General features: G+C 57.8%; 3 protein-coding genes across 8 annotated transcripts in view; 2 read left to right on the forward strand and 1 right to left on the reverse strand.

The window, feature by feature from the left end:
- Positions 1-4,199: 4,199 nt before the first annotated feature.
- On the forward strand, positions 4,200-12,232 carry PKLR (pyruvate kinase L/R). Its single transcript, XM_025858833.2, has 11 exons — positions 4,200-4,290; positions 4,754-4,933; positions 7,283-7,374; positions 7,476-7,607; positions 7,737-7,923; positions 8,267-8,537; positions 8,659-8,809; positions 9,109-9,261; positions 9,344-9,510; positions 10,215-10,396; positions 10,956-12,232. The coding sequence occupies exons 1-11, from the start codon at positions 4,284-4,286 to the stop codon at positions 11,060-11,062; spliced, it is 1,629 nt and encodes a 542-aa protein (XP_025714618.1). The 5' UTR covers positions 4,200-4,283; the 3' UTR covers positions 11,063-12,232.
- HCN3 (hyperpolarization activated cyclic nucleotide gated potassium channel 3) lies at positions 12,231-24,187 on the reverse strand. Of its 3 annotated transcripts, none has more exons than XM_025858682.2 (8): positions 21,754-24,187; positions 17,942-18,371; positions 16,889-17,050; positions 16,330-16,548; positions 15,789-15,935; positions 15,197-15,437; positions 14,220-14,384; positions 12,231-13,781 (listed from the first exon to the last, which is right to left on the reverse strand). In XM_025858682.2, the coding sequence occupies exons 1-8, from the start codon at positions 22,035-22,037 to the stop codon at positions 13,081-13,083; spliced, it is 2,349 nt and encodes a 782-aa protein (XP_025714467.1). In that variant the 5' UTR covers positions 22,038-24,187; the 3' UTR covers positions 12,231-13,080. The 3 variants fall into 3 exon arrangements, with proteins under 3 accessions (XP_025714467.1, XP_073744640.1, XP_073744639.1); XM_073888539.1 differs by lacking the exon at positions 21,754-24,187 and adding an exon at positions 19,463-20,603; XM_073888538.1 differs by lacking the exon at positions 16,330-16,548.
- Positions 24,188-24,229: 42 nt separating this feature from the next.
- Positions 24,230-26,902, forward strand: part of CLK2 (CDC like kinase 2) — a 9,290-nt gene continuing 6,617 nt past the window's right edge. For 2 of the 4 annotated variants that reach the window (XM_025858683.2, XM_025858685.2), the window contains exons 1-2: positions 24,230-24,527; positions 26,338-26,507. In XM_025858683.2, the coding sequence (XP_025714468.1) occupies positions 26,338-26,507 (170 nt within the window). In that variant the 5' untranslated portion in view covers positions 24,230-24,527. The remainder of the gene's footprint in view (positions 24,528-26,337; positions 26,508-26,902) is intronic. The other 2 variants (XM_025858684.2, XM_025858686.2) reach the window with 1 other exon arrangement.

Below are 26,902 nucleotides of genomic sequence, written 5' to 3' on the forward strand. Positions count from 1 at the left end.
TCCCACCCACCTCCCCTCTTCTTGTTAGGGTGGAGCTGCCCGCCCTGCCCCACGTGCAAGACCAGAGCTGCACGGAGGCCGGCTGGCCTCCACAGAAGGCTCCGTGGGCCGACACACCTGTCCAGCAGCACCGTTCACTGCAGCCAAAAGGTGGAGACAAGCAGAGCGTCGGTTCCCAGACAGAGAGGACAAACAAGGTATGGCCTGGATACAGTGGAGTATTATTCAGCCTTAAAAAGTTAGGAATTCTGGAGACAGGCTGCAGTATGGACGAGCCTTGGGAACATGCTGAGTGAAATAAGTCAGTCACAAAAAGACAGTGAGCGATTGCACTTCTAGGAGTTCCCTCGAGTCAGCAAATCCAGACACACAAGGTACAATGGAAGTTACTGGGGGCTGAGAGAGGTGGGGACGGGGAGTTAGTGTTTAATGGGAACAAAGTTTCTGTTTGAGTTGATGAGAACAATTTTGGAAATGGTACTATTGGTTGCCCAACGTCATGCATGTACTTGATGCCTCTGAATTGTATGCCTAAAAATGGTTAAATGGTCAATTTTTTCTTATATATATTTTAGCACAATTTTTCACAAAACCAAGAGAGACCTGGGCCCCGGCTCTGGGCAGCTTCCTGCCCTGCAAGTCAGAGGTCCCATGGCGGATTTCAGGGGGTCCGTTACAAATGGTGAACAAAAGTAAGCCCTCCATTCCTAGGCAAGGAGCCCAAGCTCTTAGAGTCAGCTGGGGGGGGGGTGTACAGAACGCAATGTTCAGTACCCTACTACCTGCATTAACAAGGGAAGCCTCCGGGTGCCTGGCCACCTCATTCAGTACAGCACGTGACCTTTGATCTCCGGGTTGTGAGTTTGAGCCCCACACTGGACACAGAGATTACTTAAAAAAAATAATAAATAGGGGCACCTGGGTGGCTCAGTCCATTAAGTATCTCACTTCAGATCAGGGCATGATCTCGGGGTCCTCGGATGGAGTCACCGGTTAGGTTCCCCGCCAAATGGGGAGTCTGGCTGTCCCTCTCCCTCTGCCCCTCCCCCGGCTTGGCTCTCTGTCTCTCTCACAAATACATAAATAAAATCTTTAAAAGCAATACAAATAAAAATAAAATGTTCCTATATTTTAAAAAAGGGGGGGTATATATTGTTTGTACCTGCATGGTCCATTTCTGAGAGAAGACACAGAAACTTCTGGTAGACTCTGGGGGGGCCACGAGTGGCTGGAACGGGGATGGGGTCAGGAAGGGAGAAACTCTTCACTGATACCCTGGACCTCTGAGCGCTGTATATTGAGCAAGTGTCTACAAATAAACGTAAATACACTTGAACAAATTCTAGGGAACTGCTGGAAACGCAGACGCAGGGCCCACCCCCCGGCTTGGGCCGCCGGCGGCCGGAGGCGAGGGGCCAGGCGCACGGCCGCCGCACCCCCAGGCCCGCGGGCCCCGCGCCGCGCCCCGGGAAGCTGGCGGGGGCGGGGCCAGGACGCGCGCGGGTCCCCGGGCGGCTCTCGGGCGCCCCCGCAGGCCGGCCGCTGCCGTGCACAGGGGCTGCCGCGGGCGGGCACGTGTGAGAGCGGGAGAGTGTCTGTGTGTCCCGGGAGGGCGCGCGTGTGCGCGTGTGCCCGCACTGGCCAGTCTGCCCTCGCCTCCCTTCAGCTCTGGTGCGGCCTCCTGCGTCACCCACAACCTTCCACCCCTCCTGTCCCCGCTGCGTCCTGAACGCACACTTCACTAACCCTAACTGCCCGCATTTCTGCCTCTCCCCCGTCGGGGGCGGACTCTCAGAACCCGGCGTGGGGCAGGGCACGTGCTGAGAACACATCCAAGCTCGAGTCTGCGTGTGTCTGACGCCGTGTGAGCAGCCCTGTGCGCGTCTGAGGCTGTGGGGCTGTGCATGCTGGCCGGCTGGGGAGGCTCTCATCAGACACGGCCGAGGCTTGGCTCCCGCAGGCCTGCCGTCCTTCCCGCGGTCACCCACGGGCCACCTGCTCAGGGCTGCCTGACCCTGGGACAAAGTGCAGAACACCTCTCACGTGGTGTGGTCACTGTGGACCCAGGGTCAGCCCCAGTGCTTTTCCTCTTTGACTCATTTCAGGTCAAAGCTTTTGGATAGGACAGGGGCCGCTTTGGGGCACCAACCCCACCTCCTGTTAGCTACTCGGGGCTTGGATCTCTGGGATTCGGGTCCTCCCAAGCGGTCTTTGAGTGAGAGTGAAATCACCAGGCCAGACTTAAACATCACATGTCCCTCCCCAACCCCCAAGCACAAGGCCTAGTTCCCCAATGCCTGAAGTCTATTACGTTCCCTCTGGTTACAACTTTCTTTTCTTTTTTTTAATTTATTTGAGAGAGGAGAGATAGCGAGAGAGGGAACACAAGCAGGGGGAGCGGGAGAGGGAGAAGCAGGCTTCCCGCGGAGCAGGGAGCCCGATGCGGGGCTCGATCCCAGGACCCTGGGGTCATGACCTGAGTCGAAGGCAGACGCCTAACAACTGAGCCACCCAGGCGCCCCTGGTTACATTTTCAACCATCTTTATTTGTTCTGTCTTTTATAAACAGAGCCTAGGATGCCATGCTCATTCTCCCTTGTAAGTCCTCCCTACTATCTAGCCTCTTTCTGTTCCACTCAGAGTCTGAGGGAAGGGATGGAGTTTAGTGAACACAGCTCAGCCTCTGCCGCCACACTGAGTCTGAATCCTAGCTCCGCTGCCGACAAGATTTTTAGCCCCAAGTGTATCAGGTAGGGTTCCGTCAGGAAACGAGGGCTCTCTCAAATCAGATAAATTGAAGAATGTTTGATAACAGAATTATATCCAAAGGTGTGCACAGGATGCTGCTAAACTGCAAGAGCTACAGCATTAGCCCAGATCTAGTCACAGTGTAACAGTGCGCCTAGAACCACCTTTCGGGTCCCAGGGGATGGGGAGAGAATGGGTCCTAGAATCTGGAGAGGGTCCCTGGCAGGACCTGTGACTTCCAGCAACCCTGCAGGAGGAAGGGGAGGGAAAATGCCCAGGCTTCCTCTCCTACTGGTGCCCCTTTTCCAGGGGCCAAGCCCGACAGAAGCCATGGGCAAGGCCTTTAGCCTCCCAGCCGCAGACAGAGTGGACAAGGGTAGAGAAAGGATCTGGAGTGGCAGAAGATGCCTAGCCCACCCTGCTAGCCTCGGCCCCTCACTGTCAAACAGGCTCTCAATCCTACCTTCCTTCTCGGTTGTCATGGTGACAAAGAAGCTGTATGTACATAAGATGTCCGAACACTGTCCCAGCACACCCTAAGTCCTACTGTCTGCCTATTGATTTCAATGATTGATTGGCATCTTGAACATAGCCTGGCTAACATGGAAACCTTGCATGTTTCCCTGCAAACCTGTTCCTCCCCTAGTCTCAGTAAATGGTGGCTAGTGTTATGGTAACAGCGATGCTGTCAGAGCCCTTCCAGAGAATCCCACCATATTATCACAGTGCTCCCCATCCCCTTCCTTCAGGCTCCAGTTCCTACCATAAACCCCCTCCTTCCTAGATTCATCAGGGCTAACTCCAGGAAAGTACAAAGGACAAGGGGCCATATCACCAAAATCTCCATTCAGGTTGATGACAGCACGAATGAATTGGAAACTTATCAGGAAAAATGGATGGGGGGGAACACCAGAAGAGTGGGCGGAGAGCCAGCAGGTCTGGGGGTGGGACTCTGTGTGGGGACAGGGGCAGCCAGCTGGGTGTGCCCCTTTTCTTTTCTCTGTCTCCCTTAGATAAGAGCAGCAGTTGTGTTCTCCCCCCTCTCCACAGCCTCTCACTCTGTAAGCATGTCCAGCCAGGAGAGCATACGAGCCCAGGAGCTTTGGTCAAGGATCTCTAAGTCCCAAAGGGACTTAGCAAAGTCCATCCTGATTGGGGCTCCAGGAGGTAAGGAAAGGGGAAGCCATTGAATAGAGTGGGGAGTGAGGGTGGAAATCAGGAGTGGGGGTAGAGACACAAATGACTTATATCTGCTGCTGGACCCCGAGGGCCTCGGCGGGGGGGGGGGTTCTGTTCACTGGAGTCTCCCTTGTGTTCAGTTTGGGCCCTGGTCCAAGCCTCTTTTCTAGCCTCCGTAGGCAGGGCAGGGGGGGTCCTGCAGCATGGGAGCCACGGGGCACTCCCGTGTTGCCTGGACTCTGGTCCCTGGTGGTGACACTTTAACCAGCACACAGGACCGCTCCCTTGGCCCAGCCTGCCTCTGACAGCCCGACAGCGGGGAGCAGACCCCCAGAGACAGGCAGGCACTCAGGGGCATGGAGGGTGCGGCTGGGACTGGGGCTCCTCTGGGCTGCGCCGGGTCAAGTTACAGGGACCCTAGGACCGGAGCAGCATTGAAGAGACTGAGGAAACTCAGAGGAGGGGGTTGGGGAGCCAGCCAATTGGAAGGAAGAAAATAGGGAGCTTAGGAAAGGGGACCGGGTGATTCTGGATCATGACCAGCCACTGTGCACTAGATATGGTGAAGAGCTGAGGCTGAGGGGAGTCAGCAGCTGGAGGGCAGGAAGTCAGGGTTGTGAGGGCTCAGGGATCCGGATGGTCAAGAACCGGAGCCTAGAGTCAGTCAGGCCTGGACGCGAACCCCGTCTCTCAGATAACGTCTGTGTCATGCCCAGCTCCTAAGAAGGGCTCAGTGAAACCTGATGCGGACAGAGGGGACCTGGGGCATGCCGAGGGGAAGGATGGGGGGTGCAGCAGCTGCCCACGCAGCCCTCTTCCACGGCAGGGCCGGCAGGCTACCTGCGGCGGGCCAGCGCGGCCCAGCTGACCCACGAGCTGGGCACGGCCTTCTTCCAGCAGCAGCTGTCGGCTGCCATGGCAGACAGCTTCCTCGAGCACCTATGCCTGCTGGACATCGACTCGGAGCCCGTGGCCGCCCGTAGCACCAGCATCATCGCCACCATCGGTGAGCGTCCCCCACCCCAGCATCACGGGACCTCGGGAGCGGTTATCGAGATGCTTCCCCATCTGCTGTCTCCTCTGAGACCTCTCCATGCTTGACAGACTCATTCATTCAACAAATACTTGTTAAGCATCTGGTGGCCAAGGCTTGGGGCCCTGGGAGGAGATCGGTGACGTAAACGAAGACCACCGCCCTTGGGGGGCTGACCACCTAGCTGGGCGAGACAATAAATACTAACCATACTACCTTAAAAAGAAATAGATTATTTAGTATGTGAGAAAGTGGTAGGAACTACGGAAACAAGGAACACAGAGCTTTGTTTTTTCTTTAAAGATTTTATTTATTTATTTGAGAAGGAGAGAATGATAGACAGAGAGCACAAGAGGGAAGAGGGTCAGAGGGAGAAGCAGACTCCCCGCCGAGCAGGGAGCCCGATGCGGGACTCGATCCCGGGACTCCAGGATCATGACCTGAGCCGAAGGCAGTCGCTTAACCAACTGAGCCACCCAGGCGCCCGGATCACAGAGCTTTGTAGGGGGCATTAGGGGCTCGAGGGCGGGAGGCAGGCTACAGTCCCACTGGGGAGCCATTGTTCAGAAAATTACATCTGAGCAAAGGCATGAAGGAGATGAGAGGAGGCCGTGCTCATGTTGGAGGGGGTGGTTCCAGGCAAGGGAGCAGCCAGTGCAAAGGCCCCGAGTCAAGGAGGCTGGAATGGTTAGAAACCATCACGGGGGAAGAGTAGCCAAATGAAGACATTGTAGAGGAAGAGGAGATCATGTAGGGCTTAGCAGCCATTCTTAGAGTTTGAGTTCAGTTTTCCTCTAGAAGAAGTAGGAGAGGGCTGCAGAGTGCTGGGGGGGAGAGTGACTCGCTCTTATGCTGGAATGGACTGCCTGGCTGTGGTACTGAAGAGGTTGGGGGCGGCGGTGGGGGCAAGAGTAGAAGCAGCTCCTGCGACATTTCTGGCTCAGACCAGGTGGGGGCAGTGGCGGTGGTCAGATGCGATCAGATTCTGAGTGCATTTGGAAGATGGAGTCGACAGGATTTCCAGACAGCCTGGACAAGGGGAGGGGGTGAGGGTGAAAAAGGAGTCAGAGAGGAATCCAAGGCTTGTGGCCTGAGGCACTAGAAGGATGCATTATCAACTGAGCAGCGAAGACCTCGGTGCAGAGGTTTTCGGGGGAGGAGATCAGCAGCTGGGCTTCGCGCATGCTGAGTTTGAGATGCTCAGAGGCAATCAGATACACAAGTCTGGGTTTGGGGCAGACGTCTGAATTGTAGATATACATGTGGGAGTTGTCAGCATAGAGATGGTATTTAAAGCCCTGAGACTAGGTGAGACCACCAAGGGAGTGAAGGGAAAATGACAGAGAAGAGAATAGGCATCTAATGTCAAGGGGAGTAAGCAAGGGCTGAGAAGCAACAGCCAGTGGCGCCGGAGGAAACGGGAGACGGGGCGTGTCCTGGAGGCTAAGTGAGGCACAGGTGCGTCAAGGACGCGCGGGTTCAATGCTGCCGACCCGCCAGCCCGGAGGAGCGCTGAGAACTGACCACTGCGTTTAGCAACTACACAGATGTTCTTGGCGACCCTTACAGGAAGAGATGCTGCAGAGAGGCGGGGCCAGTGCCCGGCTGGAGTGAGAGCAAGGGAGAAGAGGGGGAGGAAGGAGGACCGGAGGCAGCAAGCACAGAGAGCCCTTGCAGTGAGTTTTGCTGCAAAGGAGAGCAAAGATATAGTACTGTAGCTGGAGCGGGTACTGGGGCTCAGAGGATTTCTTTTATGATAAAAGACAGAGCAGCAGGGTTACATGCTGATGCGAAAGATCCAATAGAAGGGAACACATCGATACCACAGGGGGCTGCAGAATAGCTAAACCTGTCTTCGAGCAGCTGAGGAAGGGGCCTAGTGCCCACGTGCAAACCGGCTTCGGGAAGGGACTGGAGAGGTTGGCCGGCGGGCTCTCAGTTACACAGCTGCCTGGCCAGCAAAGCAGGGGGTGGGAGAGATCGCCTCTCCTCTGTCAGTATGAGGCCTCTCAGCTCTAAAGACCCAGGCGGACCCCTCACCTGGCACGTTATCTCCTGCCTTACCCCCTCATGGGCCCGGGGACCCCCACTCTGCAGCAGTTACATTACTGCCAACACAGTTGTCTCAAGCCGGGCTCGGGACGCTCCCCTCCAAGACCCCCGCGGTGCCCCCCCCCAAGGAAGCAGGTGTTGGCTGACCTGTGAGCAGAGGTTGCGTCAGGGAATAAAGGTCAGGTAGCTGGACTGCTGTGCAGTGGGGCGGCTCTATGGGTGGCGACGGGTTTGGGAAGAAGGTTGTCTGAGAGGGATCTCTGCTTCCAGGACCGGCCTCTCACTCGGTGGAGCGCCTCAAGGAGATGATCAAGGCCGGGATGAACATTGCGCGCCTCAACTTCTCGCACGGTTCCCACGAGGTTTGGGGCGGGGCCAAGGAGAGGGGGCGGAGCTAAAGCTTGCCGGGGGGTGGGGGTGTCCTGGCAACCTTTCCCTGAAACCCCGGCTCGCTCGTCCGCAGTACCACGCTCAGTCCATCGCCAACATTCGGGAGGCGGTGGAGAGCTTTGCAACTTCTCCGCTCGGCTACCGACCCGTGGCCATCGGCCTGGACACCAAGGGGCCGGAGATACGCACCGGGGTCCTGCGGGGGGTGAGAGTTCGACCCCGCGCCGCAGGCTTCCCCAGGTGCCCCGCGACGCGCGAGGGGCGGGGCCCGGGGCGGGGCCCGGGAGGGTGGGGCACGAGGCGGGTCTCAAGACCATTCTGGCCCCGCCCCTAGGGCCCGGAGGCCGAGGTGGAGCTAGTGAAGGGCTCCCCGGTGCTGGTGACCGTGGACCCGGCGTTCCGGACGCGGGGGGACCCGAACACCGTGTGGGTGGACTACCCCAATATCGTCAAGGTCGTGCCGGTGGGGGGCCGCATCTACATAGACGACGGGCTCATCTCCCTCCAGGTCAAGAAAATCGGTGCGGATGAGCCTACGCCCCAGCCAAGCGAGGACGTGGGCGCACTCCCTTCCCTGGGCCCCCTCGCCCCGTAGACCCGCCGCCCCTGCCCCTGGCCAGCACTCTTCCCCACCCGCTCCCTGAGACCCCGTGTCCAGGCTTGTGGGCTCAACCCGGTTGGGGTGGGACTGCTGGGTTCGTCCCTTCTTGCACAGACGTCCACCGGTGCCTGTTAGGTGCACAGGCCTGGCCGAGGGTGGAGAGACACTAGGACATGGGTTCCTGATCTCCTGGGCTCCCTCTCCGTGACTTCGGATGCCTTCGGATCACCCTTGACCTGCGCTGGCTCTTTCCATGCCTGCAGGCCCAGAGGAGCTGGAGACCCAAGTGGAGAACGGAGGCCTCCTGGGCAGCCGGAAGGGCGTGAACTTGCCAGGTGTTGAGGTGGACTTGCCCGGGCTGTCTGAGCAAGACATCCTGGACCTGCGCTTCGGGGTACAGCATAACGTGGACATCATTTTTGCCTCCTTCGTGAGGAAAGCCAGTGATGTGGCTGCCATCAGGGCTGCTCTGGGGCCCGAAGGACGCGACATCAAGATCATTAGCAAAATCGAGAACCACGAAGGCGTGAAGAAGTGAGGCTTGGTTTTTGTCCCCATCAGGCCCTAGCCATCCCCATCGCCCTCCTCTGCTCCAGCCTGCCTCTCCCTGGAATCTTCTAGCTCTTCCCCAGCCCTGACTCCCCCAACCACCCAGGTTTGATGAAATCCTGGAGGTGAGCGATGGCATCATGGTGGCGCGGGGCGACCTGGGCATCGAGATCCCAGCTGAGAAGGTTTTCCTGGCCCAGAAGATGATGATTGGACGGTGCAACTTGGCGGGCAAGCCCGTTGTCTGCGCCACACAGGTCTGGAGTGAGCCCTCGGGGCCCCGGGCATTCTCTGGGTGTTGGGGACACCTGACGGTGGATACCCATACCTTAGGTCTGTAGCACATTTTGCTGTCCAGTGTTTGATCCTCAAACAACGAAGTTGGGAAGAGATTCTGTGAGCCCCATTTTTCAGATGAGGAAACTGAATTGCCAGAATCATATAGTTTGTAACTGTGACCCTGGCTTTCGGGGCACTCTGAGAGTGGCAGAGAAGTAGCTGGGGCAGGGTGCCCAGAGTTTGAGTCCTGCAGCTCTGATGCCCCGATGTCCCCCAGATGCTGGAGAGCATGATCACTAAGCCACGGCCGACCCGGGCGGAGACCAGTGACGTAGCCAACGCTGTGCTGGACGGAGCAGACTGCATCATGCTGTCAGGGGAGACTGCCAAGGGCCGATTTCCCGTGGAGGCAGTAAAGATGCAGCACGCGGTAGGAGTTCAGAATCCCAGAAACACCAAGCCCCTTCCTGGCCCCGGTGCCCCCGGCCCCGCCTGACCTCTGGTGCTTGCAGATTGCCCGGGAGGCAGAGGCTGCCGTGTACCACCGGCAGCTGTTTGAGGAACTGCGCCGGGCAGCACCCCTGAGCCGAGACCCCACTGAGGTCACCGCCATAGGCGCGGTGGAGGCCGCCTTCAAGTGCTGTGCTGCCGCCATCATCGTGCTGACCACGACTGGCCGGTGAGGAGGACACTGGCAACACCAGGACACAGCTTTGGGCTAGGGGCAGGCGGGGATGGGCCACAGGCCTGGGTTTTGTCTTGACGTCAGGGATGAAGAGTATCGTTCTGCAGCAAGAGGAGTAGGTAGCTGGAGGCCAGGAGAGGCGGATCTTAGAGCACGCGGGAAATTCGCCATGAGCTCCATGGGGTTGGAAGGGAATGTGACATCACTGAGCACGGAGGCTTCCAGGACAGTTTAGGGCCCCTGCTTTTAGTCCACAAAGCCTTACAGTGCTGAGGTGTTGCAGAAGGGACCAGAAGGCCTTAGTTCAAGCCTTTGCTCTGAAATCAGCTACGGTGCCTTGGGTAAGCCACCTATGCCCCATAGACCTCCGTTTTCTCATGGGGTTGTGAGGATTAACAAGAGACACCTGTGAGTTAAGTACTACATATAGGTACATTCTCAGAAGGGTTTTATGCTTCTCAAGAAGTTTCTTATTATCTGCTTTGATCTATCCTTCATTATCTCTGGTCATCCTTGTGTGCTAAGAAGGGCAGGCATGCTTATGCCCATTTTACAGGTGAGAAAAACAAGGCCCAGAGAAATATGATGACTCACCCAGGGCCACACAGCTTGTTTGTGACCCTGGGATCAGAACCCAAACCCTTGTTTCCTGGTTCAACACTCTTTCACTGTTCTGAGACCTTCTCCCTCTCCTTCAGCTCAGCACAGCTGCTGTCTCGGTACCGACCTCGGGCAGCGGTCATTGCTGTTACCCGCTCTGCCCAGGCTGCCCGGCAGGCCCACCTGTGCCGAGGGGTCTTCCCCTTACTCTACAGTGAACCTCCAGAGGCCATCTGGGCAGACGATGTGGATCGCCGGGTCCAATTTGGCATTGAAAGTGGTGAGCCACCTACGTTTCCTCCGCACCCGGCCCCGGATCTGCAACCTCGGTCCCCCGACCTCACCTTCCACACACACTCACAGGGCCTGGCCTCTCTCCTCTGGTCCCAGAGTTTCTCCGGGAGGGTCACTAAGACACAGGGATATGTGGCCTCCGGGGCTGGGGGGAGGGGGCAAGCTGAGGAGGAGGGCAGTGGGAGTGAGGTCGGCCTGGCTGCTGTCCGCACCGGGTGGCCAGAGCTGGATAGGACGTAAGGGTTAAGAGGTGAGGGTACAAGCTGGAGGGAAACTCTGGTTTACGGACTGTGATCACACCCCACCTCTTCCTTTCTCCATAGCAGCACAGGTGGGCAACATGCCACCCCTGGACACCCCTGCAGCCCTAATATACTGCCGCGGTCGCGGTCCCTGTGGCGCCACCTGGGGCCCACACTGTGTAGTTCACCTCAAGCCCCTCTGGGCTGCCCTGGAGGGGATGGGGGCGGTGGCTGGCTCTCATGACAGGGCTGGCCTGCGTCCCTCAATGGCTGACCGTCATCTTCTCCCGGCACCCCTGCCAGGAAAGCTCCGTGGCTTCCTCCGCGTGGGAGACCTGGTGATCGTGGTGACGGGCTGGCGCCCTGGCTCTGGCTATACCAACATCATGCGCGTGCTGAGCATATCCTGAGATGCCACGCCCCCCTAACCCAGCCCAACCAGGACCTCACTCCCTCCACCCCACAGTCCCCCAGCTGTCTTCCCTGCTCCAGGCCCTCCCTGCCGAGGCCGCATCTGCCGTCTAGCCCCGTTCCAGGGCGCCGCTTCCTCTCTCCCTTCCACGCAGGCCCGGAAGGTCTGTGTCCAGCTAAGCACAGGCCACCCGGCAGCACCAGTCCTACATCCCCTGCGCCCAATGCTCTCAGCTGGGCCCTAAATACCCTGAGCCTCTAATCCTAGCTTAGCCGGTTAATTTGAGTCCCCTGGGCTTCCTGTACCCAGGGCGTGGGGGACGAGGGGAACAGGGGGTCCCCACAGAATCCCTATATCCATGCAGTCTGATGGTCTCCGGTGTGGCCCTCGTGATGACCTGAGCATCTCCCGAGGAGAGCGCCACCTCTTCCTTCATTGTGATGGACAGTGACACCAGAGCACCAGCCTTTTGGGCTGGAGGAGGGCTGGGGAGCCCCGAGAGTTGGGGGGCTCATCTTGTCACTGTCTTCACAACCTCTGTTGGGTTTGCAGGCCCCTCCATGGCTGCTCTCACGCCCACCTCATGCCCTGCTGGGTCAGATGCTCTGCTGCCTCGTCCTGCACCCAGAAACTCCTTCGTGCCCACGGTGTTCCCCCACACAAACCAGGAGCCAAAACGAGTAGCTCTGTTTTCCTTTTAAACCCAGCTGTTTGGGAGCAATTATAAAACCCCAGGACTCTTCACTCAAGAGGAAAGATTTAAGGTCCTGGATCCACATTCTCTGATACTGTCGAGCAGATGTGGGGACAGAGGAGCAGGGCCAAGTATTTCTCTTGTCCCTGAGAAGGCAGAGGTACTGGCTAGCCTACCCTTCCCCAGGCTTGGATACCTTGGCTCCTCCACTTACTCTTTCACCAACAGTAGACTCAAGAGGAGCAAAACCCCTGAAAGTAGCAAGAGTCTTCCTCCCCGCTTGCGTAGCCCTTCCTGCCGCTCTAGATAGAGAGAGGGCTCAGTATTGCTGCCGGCTGGTGGAGCTGCGTGAGGACCCCAAGAGCTGGCATGGGGGACCTGCTTCTTCCTCTCTCCCCATAAGGAGAGGTGGGGAGGGATGGATAAAGGAACGGCTAAATAAAATGAATTAATAATAAATAAAACTAGCAAATGAATAAATACAATTATTACATAATTGAATAATAAGAATAAACAAGGAAGGAAGGGAGGGAAGAAGGGAAGAAAAAAATGCCATCTAAGGATTCAGCCACTTGCCCCCCACCTGGGGGGATCCAGGCTGGCACATTAAATGGGGAGGTGCCATCCATCCCACAGCCTTTAGGGGGACACCGGCAGGGCAGGGGCTCAGGGAGGAGGAGGCCCCTGTCTACAAGAAGATCTAGGACGGGGACAGAGAGTGCAAGGGACTCGACAGGAGACGTTTGCGCTGGGTGGGGGCGGTATGGAGGGGAACGGTCCACACAAGGCAGTGAAGGTGGAGGCCCACACTGGGGAGCAGAGACACCTGTTGACAGCAGCGGAGGCATGGGGGTTGGCAGTGCCCGGCTGTGCTAGCGAGGCAGAGGCCGAACGCAGCAGGCAGCACCTGCAGGGTCACGGGCCGGGAAACAGAGACATCTAGTTGCTTGGCAGTGATGGCGGTGGCAAGCAGTTGTGCTTGGTGAGGTGGGGGCCTGGGCCCGAGCCTGCACCTGGCAGGACCAGGCCAGGGGAACCCCCTCCTCAGAGGCCTTGGAGTCACTTCTACTTGGCAGTGAAGACATACAGCGCCTGGCACAGTGCCCTGAACATGGTAGGCGCTTGGTACATTTGATGAATGGGTGAATGGGTTAGGAGGATGTCAGACAGGCTGCAGAGTGCCTGAGCTGAGGACAGAGACCATCTCTTGGTAGTAAAGGGAGATATTCCCCCAGGGCCGTGTTTCAGATCTCCTTGGCCTTCCCCCAGAGGCATCTACCCTCGGGCACACACTGCGGCGCCCAAAAGCTTAGCCAAGGGTTTCACATGTTGGCAGAGAGCTGGGGGCCCCGAGGGGCAGCTGACTCAGGCACTGATGGCCTGGGGAGTTGGGCTGTCCCTGGAAGCTTGGCCAGGAGCCCTGAAGAGGACAGGCGTTCACTTCCTGAGCCCTTACGCCCAGGAGAGCCATCCCCAGCTGCCCGTTGAGGCAGAGAGGGTTGGGAGGCTGAGAGTGGGCGGCCCCGAAGTCCTAGTCGCCGTCCACCTCCTCCCGGGGGGGGACCCAGCAAGGACACCTGGGAGCGCCCAGCCCGGGACAGGCTGGCGTGGAGGGTTCGGGCAGGTGGGACAGGCAGGCGGGAGGTAGATGCCCACGGACCCCGGGCCAGCAGAGGGCCAGCTCGGACAGGCACTAGCGGGGAGGCTGGGGAGCCCGCTGAGCGTCGAGCAGAGCGAGCAAGGAGGGTAGCTGGAGAGTCAGGGGAGAGGGGCAGAGGGCCCCGCTGGTGAGTCAGGGCAATGGCCACACTGGAGGTCGCGGCGGCTGCCTGCAGGGGCGCGTGCACCAGCGGCCCCCACAGCGCCGGCTTTCCACTGAGCCAAGCTCCTGTGCCCGGGGCCAGGCCCCGGACTCCCCGGGCGGTGTCCCTGTCGTGCTGTACCAAGTGCTGCTCCACGGTGCCCCCGCTGCTGCCGGGACTTGGCTCGGAGCGTTTCCGCTGCAGTACAGAGCTCTTCTTGCCTAGAAATGGTCCCAGCAGGGGGAGAATGAGGAGGGGAAGGAGGCCAAGGTGAAGGCTGGGTATCAGAGCAGGAGGACAACAAGACGGAATCAAAGGGTGGCAGCGGGGTGAGGGATGGGGATGGAGGCCGGAAGGTAGGCGTTGGAGGAAGAGGGCCAGGGGGGACAGTATGCACCAGAGATGGTGAGGCTCAGGGAAGCAGGACTCTGGGCGTGGAGACTCGGGACAATGTCTCCAGGGGTAGGAGACACTGAGTGGCAAGGACAGTGAGACACAGTGTTGAAGGTCCTGTGGGGGCATTTGCTGAGAACGGGGTGGGCTGGGGTGTGACGTTGATGCACTAGAGCCTGGGCCCTGGGAGGCGGGGCTGCCTTGCTATGGAGGCGGGGTGGGGACACAGCCAGGACCCCAGGGCGCACAGGGCAGAGGGGCCTCACCGATGCGGCGCAGCCTATCCATGGCCACAGTCTCGAAGGCCCGGCGCATCATGGGGAACTCCTCCAGCACGGCGTTGAAATGGTCCACGCTCAGGGAGTACAAGCGACAGTAGGTGTCCGCCCGCACGCTGGCCGTGCGTCGGCCCCGCGTCAGCAGACAGATCTCTGTCCAAGTTGGGGGGGGGGCCCTCAGAACTGCCGTCCCCAGAACTCCCGCAGAATTCCCTCTTGCCGGGCCTGCAGCAGCTGACCCGGCTCCCTCAGGCTCCTCCCCACCCACACCAAGACCCCTAAATGCCCCAAGGGTTGTCTTTCTCCAGACGTGCACAATTACAATCTCTCTCACTCTCTCCAAACTAAAGCTGACAAACAGGTGGGTCTTTCTGGCCCCCACGCACCTAGTTATTCCACTCCATTTAATTCATACCCACTCCCCTGCTCTGGCCCAAGGGGCAGGCCTGGGGCAGCGAGTGAAGTCCAAGGGCACCTGAGAAGGAGAAAGGCAGGGCCAAAGGGCAAAGAGCGACAGGACAGGGATGCTGGAGAGTGGCGGGTGGTCTGGGGCTGAGCCAGGGCAGAGCCTCGAGCAGCTGTGGGCAGCCTCTGGTGGAACGGCCCCCCACTGCTACAGCCTGACCCCTGAACTGTGTTGCCAGGGCGTCCCGCCAGGGAGCCAGCAAACTCAAGCCCCTGGAGCAGCAGGGCTTTATTCCTGTCTTTCCGTCATCTCCCAGGATCCTTGGATTTCACTGCTTAAGGGTTCTACAAGGCCCGCTGGCGTAGAAATTGTCAAGGGGGTCTAGCATTGGCCTCTCTTAGGAAGCGATTTAAAACCGCAGAGCCCCAGGGCCTAGAGTCTGGTTAAGCAGGCCTAGGGAAGGCTGGAGCTCTGTGATTCTGCACACAGCCTGACCCAGGGGAGCAACTGCCCTCTAGCTTCTGCTCCAGTCCCCCCACCCTCCCCGAGGCCTGCTGACCCCCAAAGTAGGATCCATCAGTGAGGCGGGTGTCCCGGGCGCCACGTGCCAGCACACTGAGCAGCCCGTGCTGGATGAAGTACATCTTCCTGCCCACGGAGCCCTCGCGAACCACGAGGTCCCCCGGCTGGAAGACCTCAAAGCGCAGCTTGGTGAGCACAGCTGTGACGAAGCTGGGGTCGGCGTGGGCAAACAACGGCATGTGGGCCACCAGGCCCCGGCAGGTGAAGTTAATGATCTCCTGGGCAGGGGAGGGGCCTGTCAGGCAGGCGGTGTCCCCTGCCCCGAGGTGCCCCCATCGAGCTAATCTGTCTCCAGAGGCCCCACCCCTGGGGTCACAATCTGCCAAAGGATGGGGACGCTTCAGTGAGCCTGGGACCATCCCCAAGCTCCTGCCTTCAGAGCTCTCCCACAAGCCCCTGCAGGACCATCGCCCCCAAACAGAGATCCCTGCAGCCCCTCTCCATGTATACTTAACCCCATAAGACTTTCCAGAAAGACCCTAGTCCCTAAAAGCCCCCCAGAGGCCTGGTCTCATCACCTACTGGCCAGTAGCCCCTGCCCCAGACGGCACCCCCACGCCCAGCCCCACCTCCCGGAGCGGCTCGCTCAGCTCGCCCAGGATGCTCTCCTCGTCGAACATCTTCCCCTGGTAACGGTGCTCGTAGTACTCGTGGATGCGCTGCCGGGTGTCAGCCGGCAGCTTGTGGAAGGACATGTACTGCTCCACCTGCTTGTACTGGAGGGCCAGCCGGCAGTCGGCAGCCAGGGGATGCAGAGCCAGGTGCAGGGCGGGGGCCGTGGGGGGGACGGTATGTGGAAGAAAGACCACAGGCATTGGCCAGATCCGGAGGAGTGAAGCATGGAGACACATGGGGGTTCGGCAGGCCACACGGGAAGACACACGGCACAGTCACAGGAGAACCCAGACGTGGGCAGAGAAAGGGTCAAGGACAGGGACATAGGTCCAAACAAGGCAACAGTTACACACAGGGGCATGGGACAAATGGACACAGGGCAGGGAAGGACACAGAGACCCAGCAGGGGCATGTGTCAGAATCAGCCTCGAGTGGAGCTACACAGCCTCTAACACGCTTCCATGCCCACCCCTTCCTTCTCCTGCCCCTGCTGACCTTCTCCTGGTACTGACGTCGGGAAGAGTCCAGGGACTGGATGAGCGCCGTGGCGTGGCCGATGAACATGGCATAGCACGTGGCACCCACAATCATGCTGAGCATGGTGAGCCAGACGTCGGGCATGCCTACAGGGGCTTGCTGCCCATAGCCAATGCACAGCATGTGGCTCATGGCCTTGAACAGGGCATGGGAATACTGGCGCCCCCATGAGTGGTTCTGGAGGGCAGAGTGCATTGCCGAGCTGGACACAGCCTCCTCGGAGAGGCCCCACTCTCCTCCTGCAACCCCCCTTCCTTCGGTCCTTCCGCCTGCCCCCCCCTTCTTTAGGCTTGGTTCTGGGGGCCCCGGGGCAGAAGGGGCCTCTCTGCAGCGTGAGGGCCCCCAGTGTCTGCCTAGGTGTCCTTCCCTGCCTGCTCCCCACAACACAAGAGCACTTCCTCTAGGTAGCTTCCCCCCCCACCTCCTCACGCGGCCATCCCCCACCTCCTGCCCCTGCTTCCCAGGCAGAGGAGCCCCGAGAAGGCCCAGAGGTGACAGGGCTGTGGGGAGTTCTCACCACCATGCGGTTGATGGAGACCCAGCAGTCAGGAGGGAAGTCCTGCAGCATGGGCACCAGGAACTGCAGACACCCGTCCCAATGGCACAGCAGCAGCATCATCCCGATGAGGTTGAAGATGCGCACCACGGCACTGGCCAGGTCATAGGTCATGTGAAAGATCTGAGGAGTCCGAGGAGCGGCTGCTGTGGACAGGACCCCCGCCCCGCTGGTCCTCCTCTAATCCTGGCCCTGCAAATTCTCTCCTTGAACTTCTCTGGCCCCAGCCCCCATGAATGTTTCAAACGCGGCTGTTATTCAGGCACAACACACCCGTACAGCAGATACAAAGTCGGCTGGGCTACTACTCTCATCTTATGCATAGGAAATTGATGCCAGTCACGTGCCCAGAATCACAGCGTCACAGCGGAAACTCAAAACAATCAACTGCACAAGCTGCCCAGGCTGTGCCCGCTGGAAGAGAGGAAGAGGGCATTTCACGGTGCAATGTCCCCAAGGCCTGCGTGCGAGCATTCGCGCCCGCAGGCCCCTTCCCCTCCCCCACAACACTAACAGAACTTACTATGTTCCAGGCACTGTTCTAGGAGCTTTAAGGGTATTAATTCCTTTAAACCTTATAACCTTCTCATATGTAAGTATATTTAACATCTTCATTTTATAGAAGAGGAAACCAAGTCTCGTATAGTAAATAGTAAACCGGGAATGATCACAGGCAATGCGATCGCACGGCCCACACTCTGAACCACTAAACTAGGTTCCCCTTGAAGCTGAAACTCCAGCCCCTTCCACAGCCTGCTCCCCTCCCACTTCCTCCGGCCCCCGCCCAACTAACCTGCAAGTGTTCCTCCGCAGCTGCGCTCCACCCTCCTCACCTGCGGGGCACGGGGCGGGGGGGGGGGCACCCCCTGAACCCTCAGCGTGCCCCTGCTTCTGCCCCACCAACTTTGGAGAGAGCCCACCCGGCTGCCTCACTCCATAAAGTCACCAGGAGCCCCACCCATAGCAATGTCCCGGAGGAGTCTGCGAGCCCCCCTGCCCACCTCCCCGCCCCACCTCCTCCCACTGGTGTATGTAGCGGATGAGGCGGGAGAGACGCAGCAGCCGTAGCAGGCTGAGGATCTTGGTGAAGCGCACAATGCGCAGCGCCCGCGCTGTTTTGTAGACCTCGGCATCCAGTCGTGGTTCCAGCTCCACCACCAGGAAGATGTAATCCACTGGGATGGAGGAGATGAGGTCGACCAGGAACCAGGTGCGCAGGTAGCGCGACCGGATGGCCCGCGGGGCCAGCAGGATTTCAGCACCTTCCTCAACCACGATGCCGGTGCGGAAGTTGAGCACCAGATCCAGCAGGAAGAAAGTGTCCGAGAGGACGTTGAAGACGATCCAAGGTGGGGAGTTCTCCTCCTTGAAGAAGGTGATGCCCACGGGCAGCACAATGAGGTTCCCCACCATCAGCAGGAGCATGATCAGGTCCCAGTAAAACCTAAGGTGGGGGTGGGACGAGGGGTAAGACCACGAGATTGCCCCAGCCGCTCGACAAACAGCAGAGTCGGACACAGCTAAGGGTGGGGGACGGAAGGGTCACTTACAGCTGGTGGGGAGTGTAAGGTGGGGCCACCATTTGAGAAAATAGTTTGGTATTATCTAATAAAGTTTAACATTGGCATTCCCTACAACCCAGCAATTCCATTCTAAGTATATTCACACTCAAGGGAAGTATGTGCTCCAGGAGATACATACAGGAATTTTTATAGCAGCATGAAATCTGGAAATAATCCAAAATGTTCATCAGTAGAAAAATGTAGATTAATAAAACAAATACCGTAGAGAAATAGACTGTGATATACTCATGCCCTGGAGTAACCTACAACACTGAAATCACCCACCAGCAGCTACATTCCACAGTGCGGGTGAATCTCACTAATCTAGTGTTGAGCAAAAGAAAGAACAACAGAATACATACTGGATGATTCCACTCGTGCAAAGTTCAAAAACAGCCAAGACTAAACTGCATTATTTAGAGAGTCACAGAAAAGTGGTAAAACTATTTTTAAAAAAGGTAAGGACATGAGTGCCACAAAAATTAGAATAGGAGGTGAGGGAAAGGGCTGTGAGAGCGGTAAGGGTGCTTCTGGGCGCCGGCAATGTAGTCTTTCTCCACCTGGGTGGTTGTTACACGGGGGTGTGCTTTGCGATTACACATACATGTACGTATGTACGTATATGTGTACATCTGCACACGCACACACACACATGTATTTTGAGTATATGTGCAATACAATATGCCAGTATGTGCTGTGCTGCTATGTAGATGTCTACCACATAGATATACCCACTGCACAGGTGTGTCCATATACATCCTCACTATATATACTCATATATCTCTTTAATGTGTAGAATACATACGTAACATTTTATCATGTACATGCTTTATGTCACTATCGTTAAATATTTTTAAAGTTAAAAAAAGATCGAGTACCCTGTGCTAACCCACAGGGTTGTTGAAAACACACACACTGAGACAATAGATAAGACAGTGTGTACAAGCACTAGTTGGTTTCATGACTCACCCACCTTTTGTTCCCAGATTTCTGAAGAGGTTGCTGCTTCTTCCATCTCCAGCTCTCTGCCCATTCCTGGTCTAGGACTTCACGCCCTCCCGACCCCAACCCTCCTAGCCAACACAGCTGGATCCATGGTTCCTGGTTCTCTGCGGGGATCTGCTTGTCTATGTCCCAGGGTGGGGTGGTCTGTTCTGCTTCCCATCTGAACTGAGCTTTTTAGGGATGCCCCACCCCCCTTCACAGCCCTTCAGACAGGACTGCACACAGAGAAGCTCCACAGGAGATCCTGAGGCAGCAAGGCTTAAAGCTCTGCGCTCCTTTCCTTCCCTAATCTCCCTGTGCCTGCGGGCACTCTGGCTGAGCCCAGGCAAGGGCACTGGCCGGGGAGGGCCACACTGCTGTGGTGGAAGTGTGGAGAGAAGAGGTCAGGAGGAAGCTAGGTGAAGCCTTCAGTCAGAGATCACCGGACCGTCTGGGGCCCCCATTAGCTATGGTGGTTTTATTTCTATTTTTTTTAAGATTTTATTTATTTATTCAACAGAAAGAGTGAGAGAGCACAAGCAGGGGGAGTGGCAGGCAAGGGAGAGGGAGAAGCAGGCTCCCCGCTGAGCAGGGAGCCCGATGCGGAGCTTGATCCCAGGACCCTGGGACCATGACCTGAGCTGAAGGCAGACGCTTAACCATCTGAGCCACCCAGACGCCCCTTATTTCTATTTTTTAAAGATTTATTTATGTATTTGAGAGAGAGAGAGGCAGGGGGAAGGGCAGAGGGAGAGGAAGAGAGAGTCTCAAGCAGACTGAGTGTAGAGCCCGATGCAGGGCTCAGTCTCCTGACTCTGAGATCACAGCCGGAGCGGAAACCAAGAGTTGGACGCTTAACTGACTGGGTGCCACCCAGGCGCGCCAGCTGTGGTGGTTTTAATTCCAGGACACACCTAATCACAGCATCAAACCAGGACCCAGCCTCTTCTGAGTCTGACTACAAAATCAATCTTTTCAGCTTCTAAAAGAAACATGGGGGTTCCCAAATCCAGGCCTCCAGGAAGCCTCTCAGTCTGTGCTTTCAATCAACAACAAATCCTTGACCCCCTCTTCCTGGGCCTCCTGGGCCACTGGAGAAATCCTGTACTGTAAGCTGGGAGAGGAGAGGAGAGGAGAGGAGAGGAGAGGAGAGGAGAGGAGAGGAGAGGAGAGGAGAGGAGAGCTCGCCCAGCCATGGAGCATCTTCACAGCCTGACTCACAGGCAGTCACAAGCCTAGCAGGTGATGCAGTAGAGAGGACGGAGAAGAAGTATGCTAATAAGGGGGATACATGGCTTCTGAGGGTTACACCTGAGGGTGAAACGGGGGAGGGGAGGAAGATCACAGGAGGTTACAACAGGTGCACCGGTGAGGTAGGAATAAGGCAGTAAAGAGGGAAGAGGAAGGAACAATGGGAGAAAGAGGAACATTTAGGGAGTGTGTATGGCTGTGGATTCAAAATGATGTCTAGGTCTCCAATTGTGTTTCCAGGCTCCTGATTCACACCTCATCCTTTCTGCTCACTTTGCTCCCCACCTTAGGTGTTTTGGACACATCGTTGCCTCATCCAAAAGCTGTCCTTCATTTCCCCCAAGGACAGGGCTGCTCTCCTCCCCTAGCGACCTTGATGTAGAGGTACAGCCCCACCTCCACCCTCCGTCCCTACGTCTCTCTGATAGTCACCTGGGAGGGTGGCCCTGCCCCTGCGTTGCTGCCTCAATCGCTCGGAGTCCCGGCCCTGCCCCGCTGCATCCCTCCTTCAGCACCAGGGACAGCGACGAGAACCTCAGCTGGGACACCCCCGGGCCCCCGCCCCCCAGCCTCCCTATTTTTTCCTGGTAGCCTGCCCTGCTGAACTATGCAGGTGCTGGGGTGGAAGTGCAAGGGTGGGAGATACGGGAGCTCGGTTTCTCCCTCAGGCTGACCCCGACCCCGAACATGACATAATTTCCCAGATCCCCGGCAGACAGGACTGCAGGAGGCAGTGGTCCCTAACCCCAGTAGTCCCTGTGGTCCAGGGGGAGTGCCAGGTTCCCGAAACGGGAAAAATCCAGATCTCTGCTGTCTGCTCTGGTGTCAGGTCAGCGAGGACCTCCGGCTAGGAATCCCTCGCCCAAGAATTCCCAGGCTAGATTTGGGGAAGTGACTCCGTCGTCCCACCCGAGGACCCCTGGGCCGGAAATGAAGTGTCCGTGGAGGGTGGGGCGGACCCTGCCCCCGAGTCGCGGCCCGTGGGGGTGGGATCTGTGTCCCCCGCCCTCCTTGCTGGGCCCCCAGTACCGGAAGTCGCTGTAGGGGTGGATGATCCAGGTCCCCGCTGACTTGACCCTCTCCTGCTCGATTTCCACTGCTTTGTGGCTGCCAAACACGCGAAGGGAGAACTTGTTGACCGTGGGCTGCAGCAGCGTCCCGAGCTGCCTCCGCTTGGGCTCGGGCCCAGACGCGGGCGCCAGGAGCGGTCCCGAGGCCGCGGTCGCAGGCGCCGGGGCAGCAGGAGGAGCCGCCTCCAGCCCAGGGGTTGCCCGTTCGTCGGCCCCCGTCGTCGGCCGCTGCTCTGCCTCCATGACGCCCGTTGGCTTACAGGCTTGGCCTCGTAGACCCTGCCGCGGCCATCCGGGACCCCGGCCCCTCCCGGAGTAGGAGCCGGCGCAGCCGGGCGGTCTCGGAGCTGCCGGCGCGCGGGGCGGAGGGGGTGTGTGCGCCAGACTCGCGGGAGGGCGGCCGGCTGGTTGCGCGGCGCCCCCTGGCGGGAGCCGCCTCGAGGAGAGGCGGGGCCGACGAAGCCCGCCTCCTGGGAGGACTGCGGCGTGGGCGTGGCCTGGCGGGTGGGGGCGTTACTCCAAGTGCAGGAGGAGGAGGAGGCGGGGAAACGCGGCCAGAGTCACGGAGAGGGCGTGGCCTAGCGTTGATGGGCTTTCAGCCAATGAGCGCTGGGGAGGCGGAGCCGCCTGCGAGTGGCGGGAAAACCGGACGCTGGCCGGAGGGCGAGGAATTGGGGACCAAAGGAAGAGGCGGGGAATGGCCACTCTTACTCACGGACTTCCTGCATTTCACTTTATCAGCACTCTCCTAGGCATATTCCTTTCTTTTCATCTCCTCCATGCCCCTCCCCTTAGTATTTCATTTCCGAATTCATTGTGCCAACCTTCACCAAGAGTGACCCTACCCATCACTCAGTGGACGCTGAGGACACAAAGATGAATACCCAAGTCCCAGCCACAAAGCCAGTCTCGTCTATGCCCGCATACAGACACAAGAGCTAGAAGCTCCTAAATATCTCAAATTCCTCCCCTCGTTTCCATTTCTTATCGCCACTGCCTGATTTCAAGCCTTCAGCATTTTTTCACCTCGATTATTTCAGAGGCCTCTACAAGGGGCCCTACACCCTCTCAGGCCAGTTCTTTTCCCACAGTCTGCCAGAGTTACCCGCCTAAGATTCAAATGTGCCATGTCCTTCAAACCTCCCCATCTTCTGTAGGATGACGTTTAAGTTCCTTAGAAGGACGTACGAGGCCCTGCAACATATGGACCTAATCTCAACAGCCTCTCTTCTGATAGTCCCTCTCTGGAAAGCCAGGCCTCCAATCGTGCTGAAATGCTGTGTTCTGTCTTGTCCCCAGCCCTTTGCAAATATTTTTCTGCCTGGTATTCTTCTCCAATTCCCTTCTGACAGCTGGTTCACCGGACATCTCCTCTAGGAAACCCGGAGACACATTTCCAAGTCTCCTTTCCCCAGCGCGAGTCTAGTCTACAGCTTTCTTACAGCGTCCCTAAGAGCTGTCGTCCCAAGGCTTTCTCTCCTGTTAGACCCGGAGGCGCTGAAGAACAGGAGCCTTGCGCCTGGCACAATGCTGGACACGTGGTGGACATGCAGTAAATGCTTGCTGCAGGAACGGACGGTCCGGTAGGATGTTCGTGGAAGGGGAAGGGAACCCTCCACTCTTTCCTGTCAATCCCTTCCTTACCCTCCCTCTCCTATTTTAGGGAACCTTCCCTAAACCATTTCCGGCTAACTGATCTAATCCGCATCTAACTGTCCTCCACCCCTGTCCCCTCTGAAAGGTCCCGACTTTCACATAGTCATACTCAAGTTATGTTTTCTTTTCCCTTTGGGACTATTTCTCAATCCAGGTTGTCTCAAGGTCTCCTTCTCTTTCCTCTTCTTCTTCTTCTTCTTTTTTTTTTAGTTCAGTTGATTTACACTTCTCATGTACCGCGTCTGAGTTCGGAACACACGAGCTCTCGCGCGAGCTCCCCTCTTTCAGCACCTGCTTCTCCGTCCCTCCATCTCTCAACCTCTCCTCCACGGCCGGACCCCTGACCCTCACGTGCATACCGTTTGTTCAGCACAAAAGCGGGGAGCCCCTCTTGGCTGTGGCTAGGTAGCCGAACTGTTTTAAGAACTGGATATTTGCAGACTGTGCTGGAGAATCAGACCTCACATCAAGCCTCAAAAGGTGTGCTGAGCGCCGACGCCCCGTAAATGACAACTTCCAGGCTCCTCTCCAACCCCCACAGCTCGCAGAGTCAGCCACACAAGTGTTCCGGAAGGCACAGACCGAGGAAGGAGAGGGAAGGCAGCGCGGCGGGGCGGAGCGCGCCGCGCCGCCCGCCCGCCCGCAGGAGCTCCCGCCCCCGCGCCCCCGGCGCTCCCACAGCCGCGCCCGCGAGCTACGCGAGGACGCGGCGGCGTGCGCGCCGCCCTGGGGGCGGGGCCCGGTGGTCGCTGGGAGGTGGTGCGGGACGTGCGTGCGTGCGTGCGCGCTCGCGGTGGCGGCGGCGGATCGGAGAGGCCAGAGCCGGAGACCGAGCTGGGATCGGGCCCCGGGCGGGGGCGGTGCGAGCGGCGCCGAGTGGACCCTGGGGGCGGGGACGGAGCCGGGGCGGGCGGGACTGGAGCGGAGCCCGGGAACGAGGCGGGAGGTCCCAGGGTCTCGGGTTGGGGGGGGTGGAGCCGCACTTCGTCGCCGCGGGGGTGCCGGGACTCCGGCCGCAGTGCCGCCGCCATCACGGACTTCCTGTGGGACAAGCGCACGGGCCTCGCCGCCAGAACGGTGAGCGCGCGGGCTGGCGGGCCGCGGGGCCGCGCGGAAAGATGGCGACCGCGGAGCGGGAGGGGGCAGAGTGGGGCTGGGGGCCCGGCCGCGGGGCGCGAGGGGAGGAGGAGGACGGAGCCCTGCGAGGCGGCCGAGGTGAGGAGGAAGACCGGCCTGCCCTCGGTGGGCCCGGGAGGGCCTATGGGAACTCGGGAGGGTCCGGAGTCGGAGAAGGGGCGATGGAGCGGGGATGGGAGTGGTTCCAGAGATGGGAAGGAGCGGAACGCCAAAGTTGGAGCAAGGCTGGGGACGAGGGAGACACCGCCGTGTCCCTGGGAGCGCCTGCAGAGAGTTGGACTCGAGGAGTTGATTCTGGGCTTTCGGAGTGAGAAAGGAGGGCGGGGGGAGGTTCGCAAGTTGAGAGAGGTAAACTGGAGGTGCCTCGGGCGGGGAGGGGCCGTGAGGAACTTTGGTGGCGGTGTGCTGTGTGGTGAGATGTTGATGTGGCTGTGCTGAACAAGGTTGGATTACCTGGGAGAGTCCTGCGTTTGCATCTTCGCTACAGGCCTTGTTAGACCAGCACCGAATCAAAGATCACGCTCCTCCTCAATTTGAGGAGGTGGGAGGTAGAAGTTCAGAATGAAAGCCAGATGTTGGACTCATTAAGCCTTTCCACATCTAATCGCCCCCCCCCCCGGCCCATAAGACTTCTGTCCCTGGGCCTATTTAATTTTATTTTGTTCTCATGTACTTATTTTTCTAGCGATTTCTCTCTGGTTTTTTCTTTTAAGGAAAAAATCATTTGTGTACCATGCTATTCCAGTTCGAATAACTAACTGGAAGGGGGCCAGCTTTTAGCTAAGTAGTGCTGATATTAATTAAAAACCAGTTATTCAGTACTTCCTAAGCACGAGAGGGGAGGGGCCAAATGGGAAGCTGACTGCAGCTTGGGGCCTCCTGTATTAAAAAACTTTTAAGGGGGATTTGTCCAGTGATGTGAGAGGTGATTAAGACACTTCAAGAGGGGGGCGCCTGGGTGGCTCAGTTGTTAAGTGTCTGCCTTCGGCTCAGGTCATGATCCCAGGGTCCTGGGATCGGGCCCCGCATCGGGCTCCCTGCGAGGTGGAAAGCCTGCTTCTCCCTCTCCCACTCCCCCTGCTTTGTGTTCTCTCTCTCACTGTGTCTCTCTCTGTCAAATAAATAAATAAATAAAATCTTAAAAAAAAAAAAAAAAGACAGTTCAAGAGGTCAGACCCAAATCCCTGGAACTTGCTTATGTTTGGTACTGCTATATGCGGAAGCATGGTAAACTGGATTCCTGCCCACAGGACACAGAATGGTCTGGTTGGGAAGACAAAGATACACTCTTAATAACTGTAAAACGTTTATTATGATGATTTGTACAAAAATGTTATTCTATCGAGTGTGAGGAACTCAGAAATGGCACAGATGTAGTTTAGATTCCAGCCAAGGATGAACTGAGACATCAGTTACACAGTCCCACCTGTAATGAGCTGTGGCCCAGACCTAAAGTTCTTCCTGGAGCCAAGTTTGAGGAGAATCAGTAGAGCAATGAGGGGAAGGGGCTAGCCTGAGGGGAGGGGAGGGTTCCTAGTGTATTGCACCAGAGTTGTAGGTGATATATACCCCACTCCACTAAGGAGAAATTATAAGCACAAGGAAGACCAAGGAAGTTGTGGGTCATAAAATGAAGTAGAAGTGAAAGAGCAGAAAGCAGCTTAGCATCTCTGGAGCAGCTAGGCCTCGGAGCACAATTCTGAAAACTCAGAGCTTTTCCCCACTATTTCTGTTTTTCCTTCCCTTCCAGATGCCTCATCCCCGAAGGTACCATTCCTCAGAGCGAGGCAGCCGGGGCAGTTACCATGAGCACTATCGGAGCCGAAAGCATAAGAGACGAAGAAGCCGCTCCTGGTCAAGTAGCAGTGACCGGACACGGCGGCGCCGGCGGGAAGACAGCTACCATGTCCGTTCTCGGAGGTGAGGCTTCAGGAAGAGAAACTTGTGTTCAAGGTCACTCATTTGATTATGTATTAAACAAAGATTTATTGGTTACACGCTGAGCAGTTGGGATAAGGTGACAGTCAAGATTGTTAACAGAACGAGCCATTTGCGCTGTGGTATTAAGGTCGTTATCGTAGAGGAAGTAGGTAGTAAGGGGCTGAGGAGGCGTCCAGCAGGTTTGGTTGGAGTGGGGCAGGATGTGTAATTCAGGAAAACTTTCCTAGAGAACGTGCTGTCCAGGCTTGTCTAGAAGACAAGGGAGAAGTGTCTCAGGCGAAGGCAAAGGAGGTGCAGAAGACTGGGGTCTAGGGGTAGCTGCCGTCCTGACAGACAAGACGGAGTTAGGTCTGTGAGCTTTGAATGCCCGCAGC

Source organism: Callorhinus ursinus, unplaced genomic scaffold (assembly GCF_003265705.2).
Source record: "Callorhinus ursinus isolate GAN/ISIS: 27379988/994484 unplaced genomic scaffold, GSC_fseal_2.0 scaffold92, whole genome shotgun sequence".
NCBI classification, from domain to species: domain Eukaryota; kingdom Metazoa; phylum Chordata; class Mammalia; order Carnivora; family Otariidae; genus Callorhinus; species Callorhinus ursinus.

Coding starts and splice junctions, on each gene's coding strand:
- PKLR (XM_025858833.2), top strand. Junction 7,375..7,475: donor TCTCGCACGGTTCCCACGAG/GTTTGGGGCGGG, acceptor GCTCGTCCGCAG/TACCACGCTCAGTCCATCGC. Junction 9,511..10,214: donor GTGCTGACCACGACTGGCCG/GTGAGGAGGACA, acceptor CCTCTCCTTCAG/CTCAGCACAGCTGCTGTCTC.
- HCN3 (XM_025858682.2), bottom strand. CDS start 22,037: ATGGAGGCAGAGCAGCGGCCGACGACGGGGGCCGACGAACGGGCAACC. Junction 17,051..17,941: donor ACATACACCAGTGGGAGGAG/GTGGGGCGGGGA, acceptor CGGACTCCTCAG/ATCTTTCACATGACCTATGA. Junction 15,936..16,329: donor GACGTCAGTACCAGGAGAAG/GTCAGCAGGGGC, acceptor CTGGCCCTCCAG/TACAAGCAGGTGGAGCAGTA.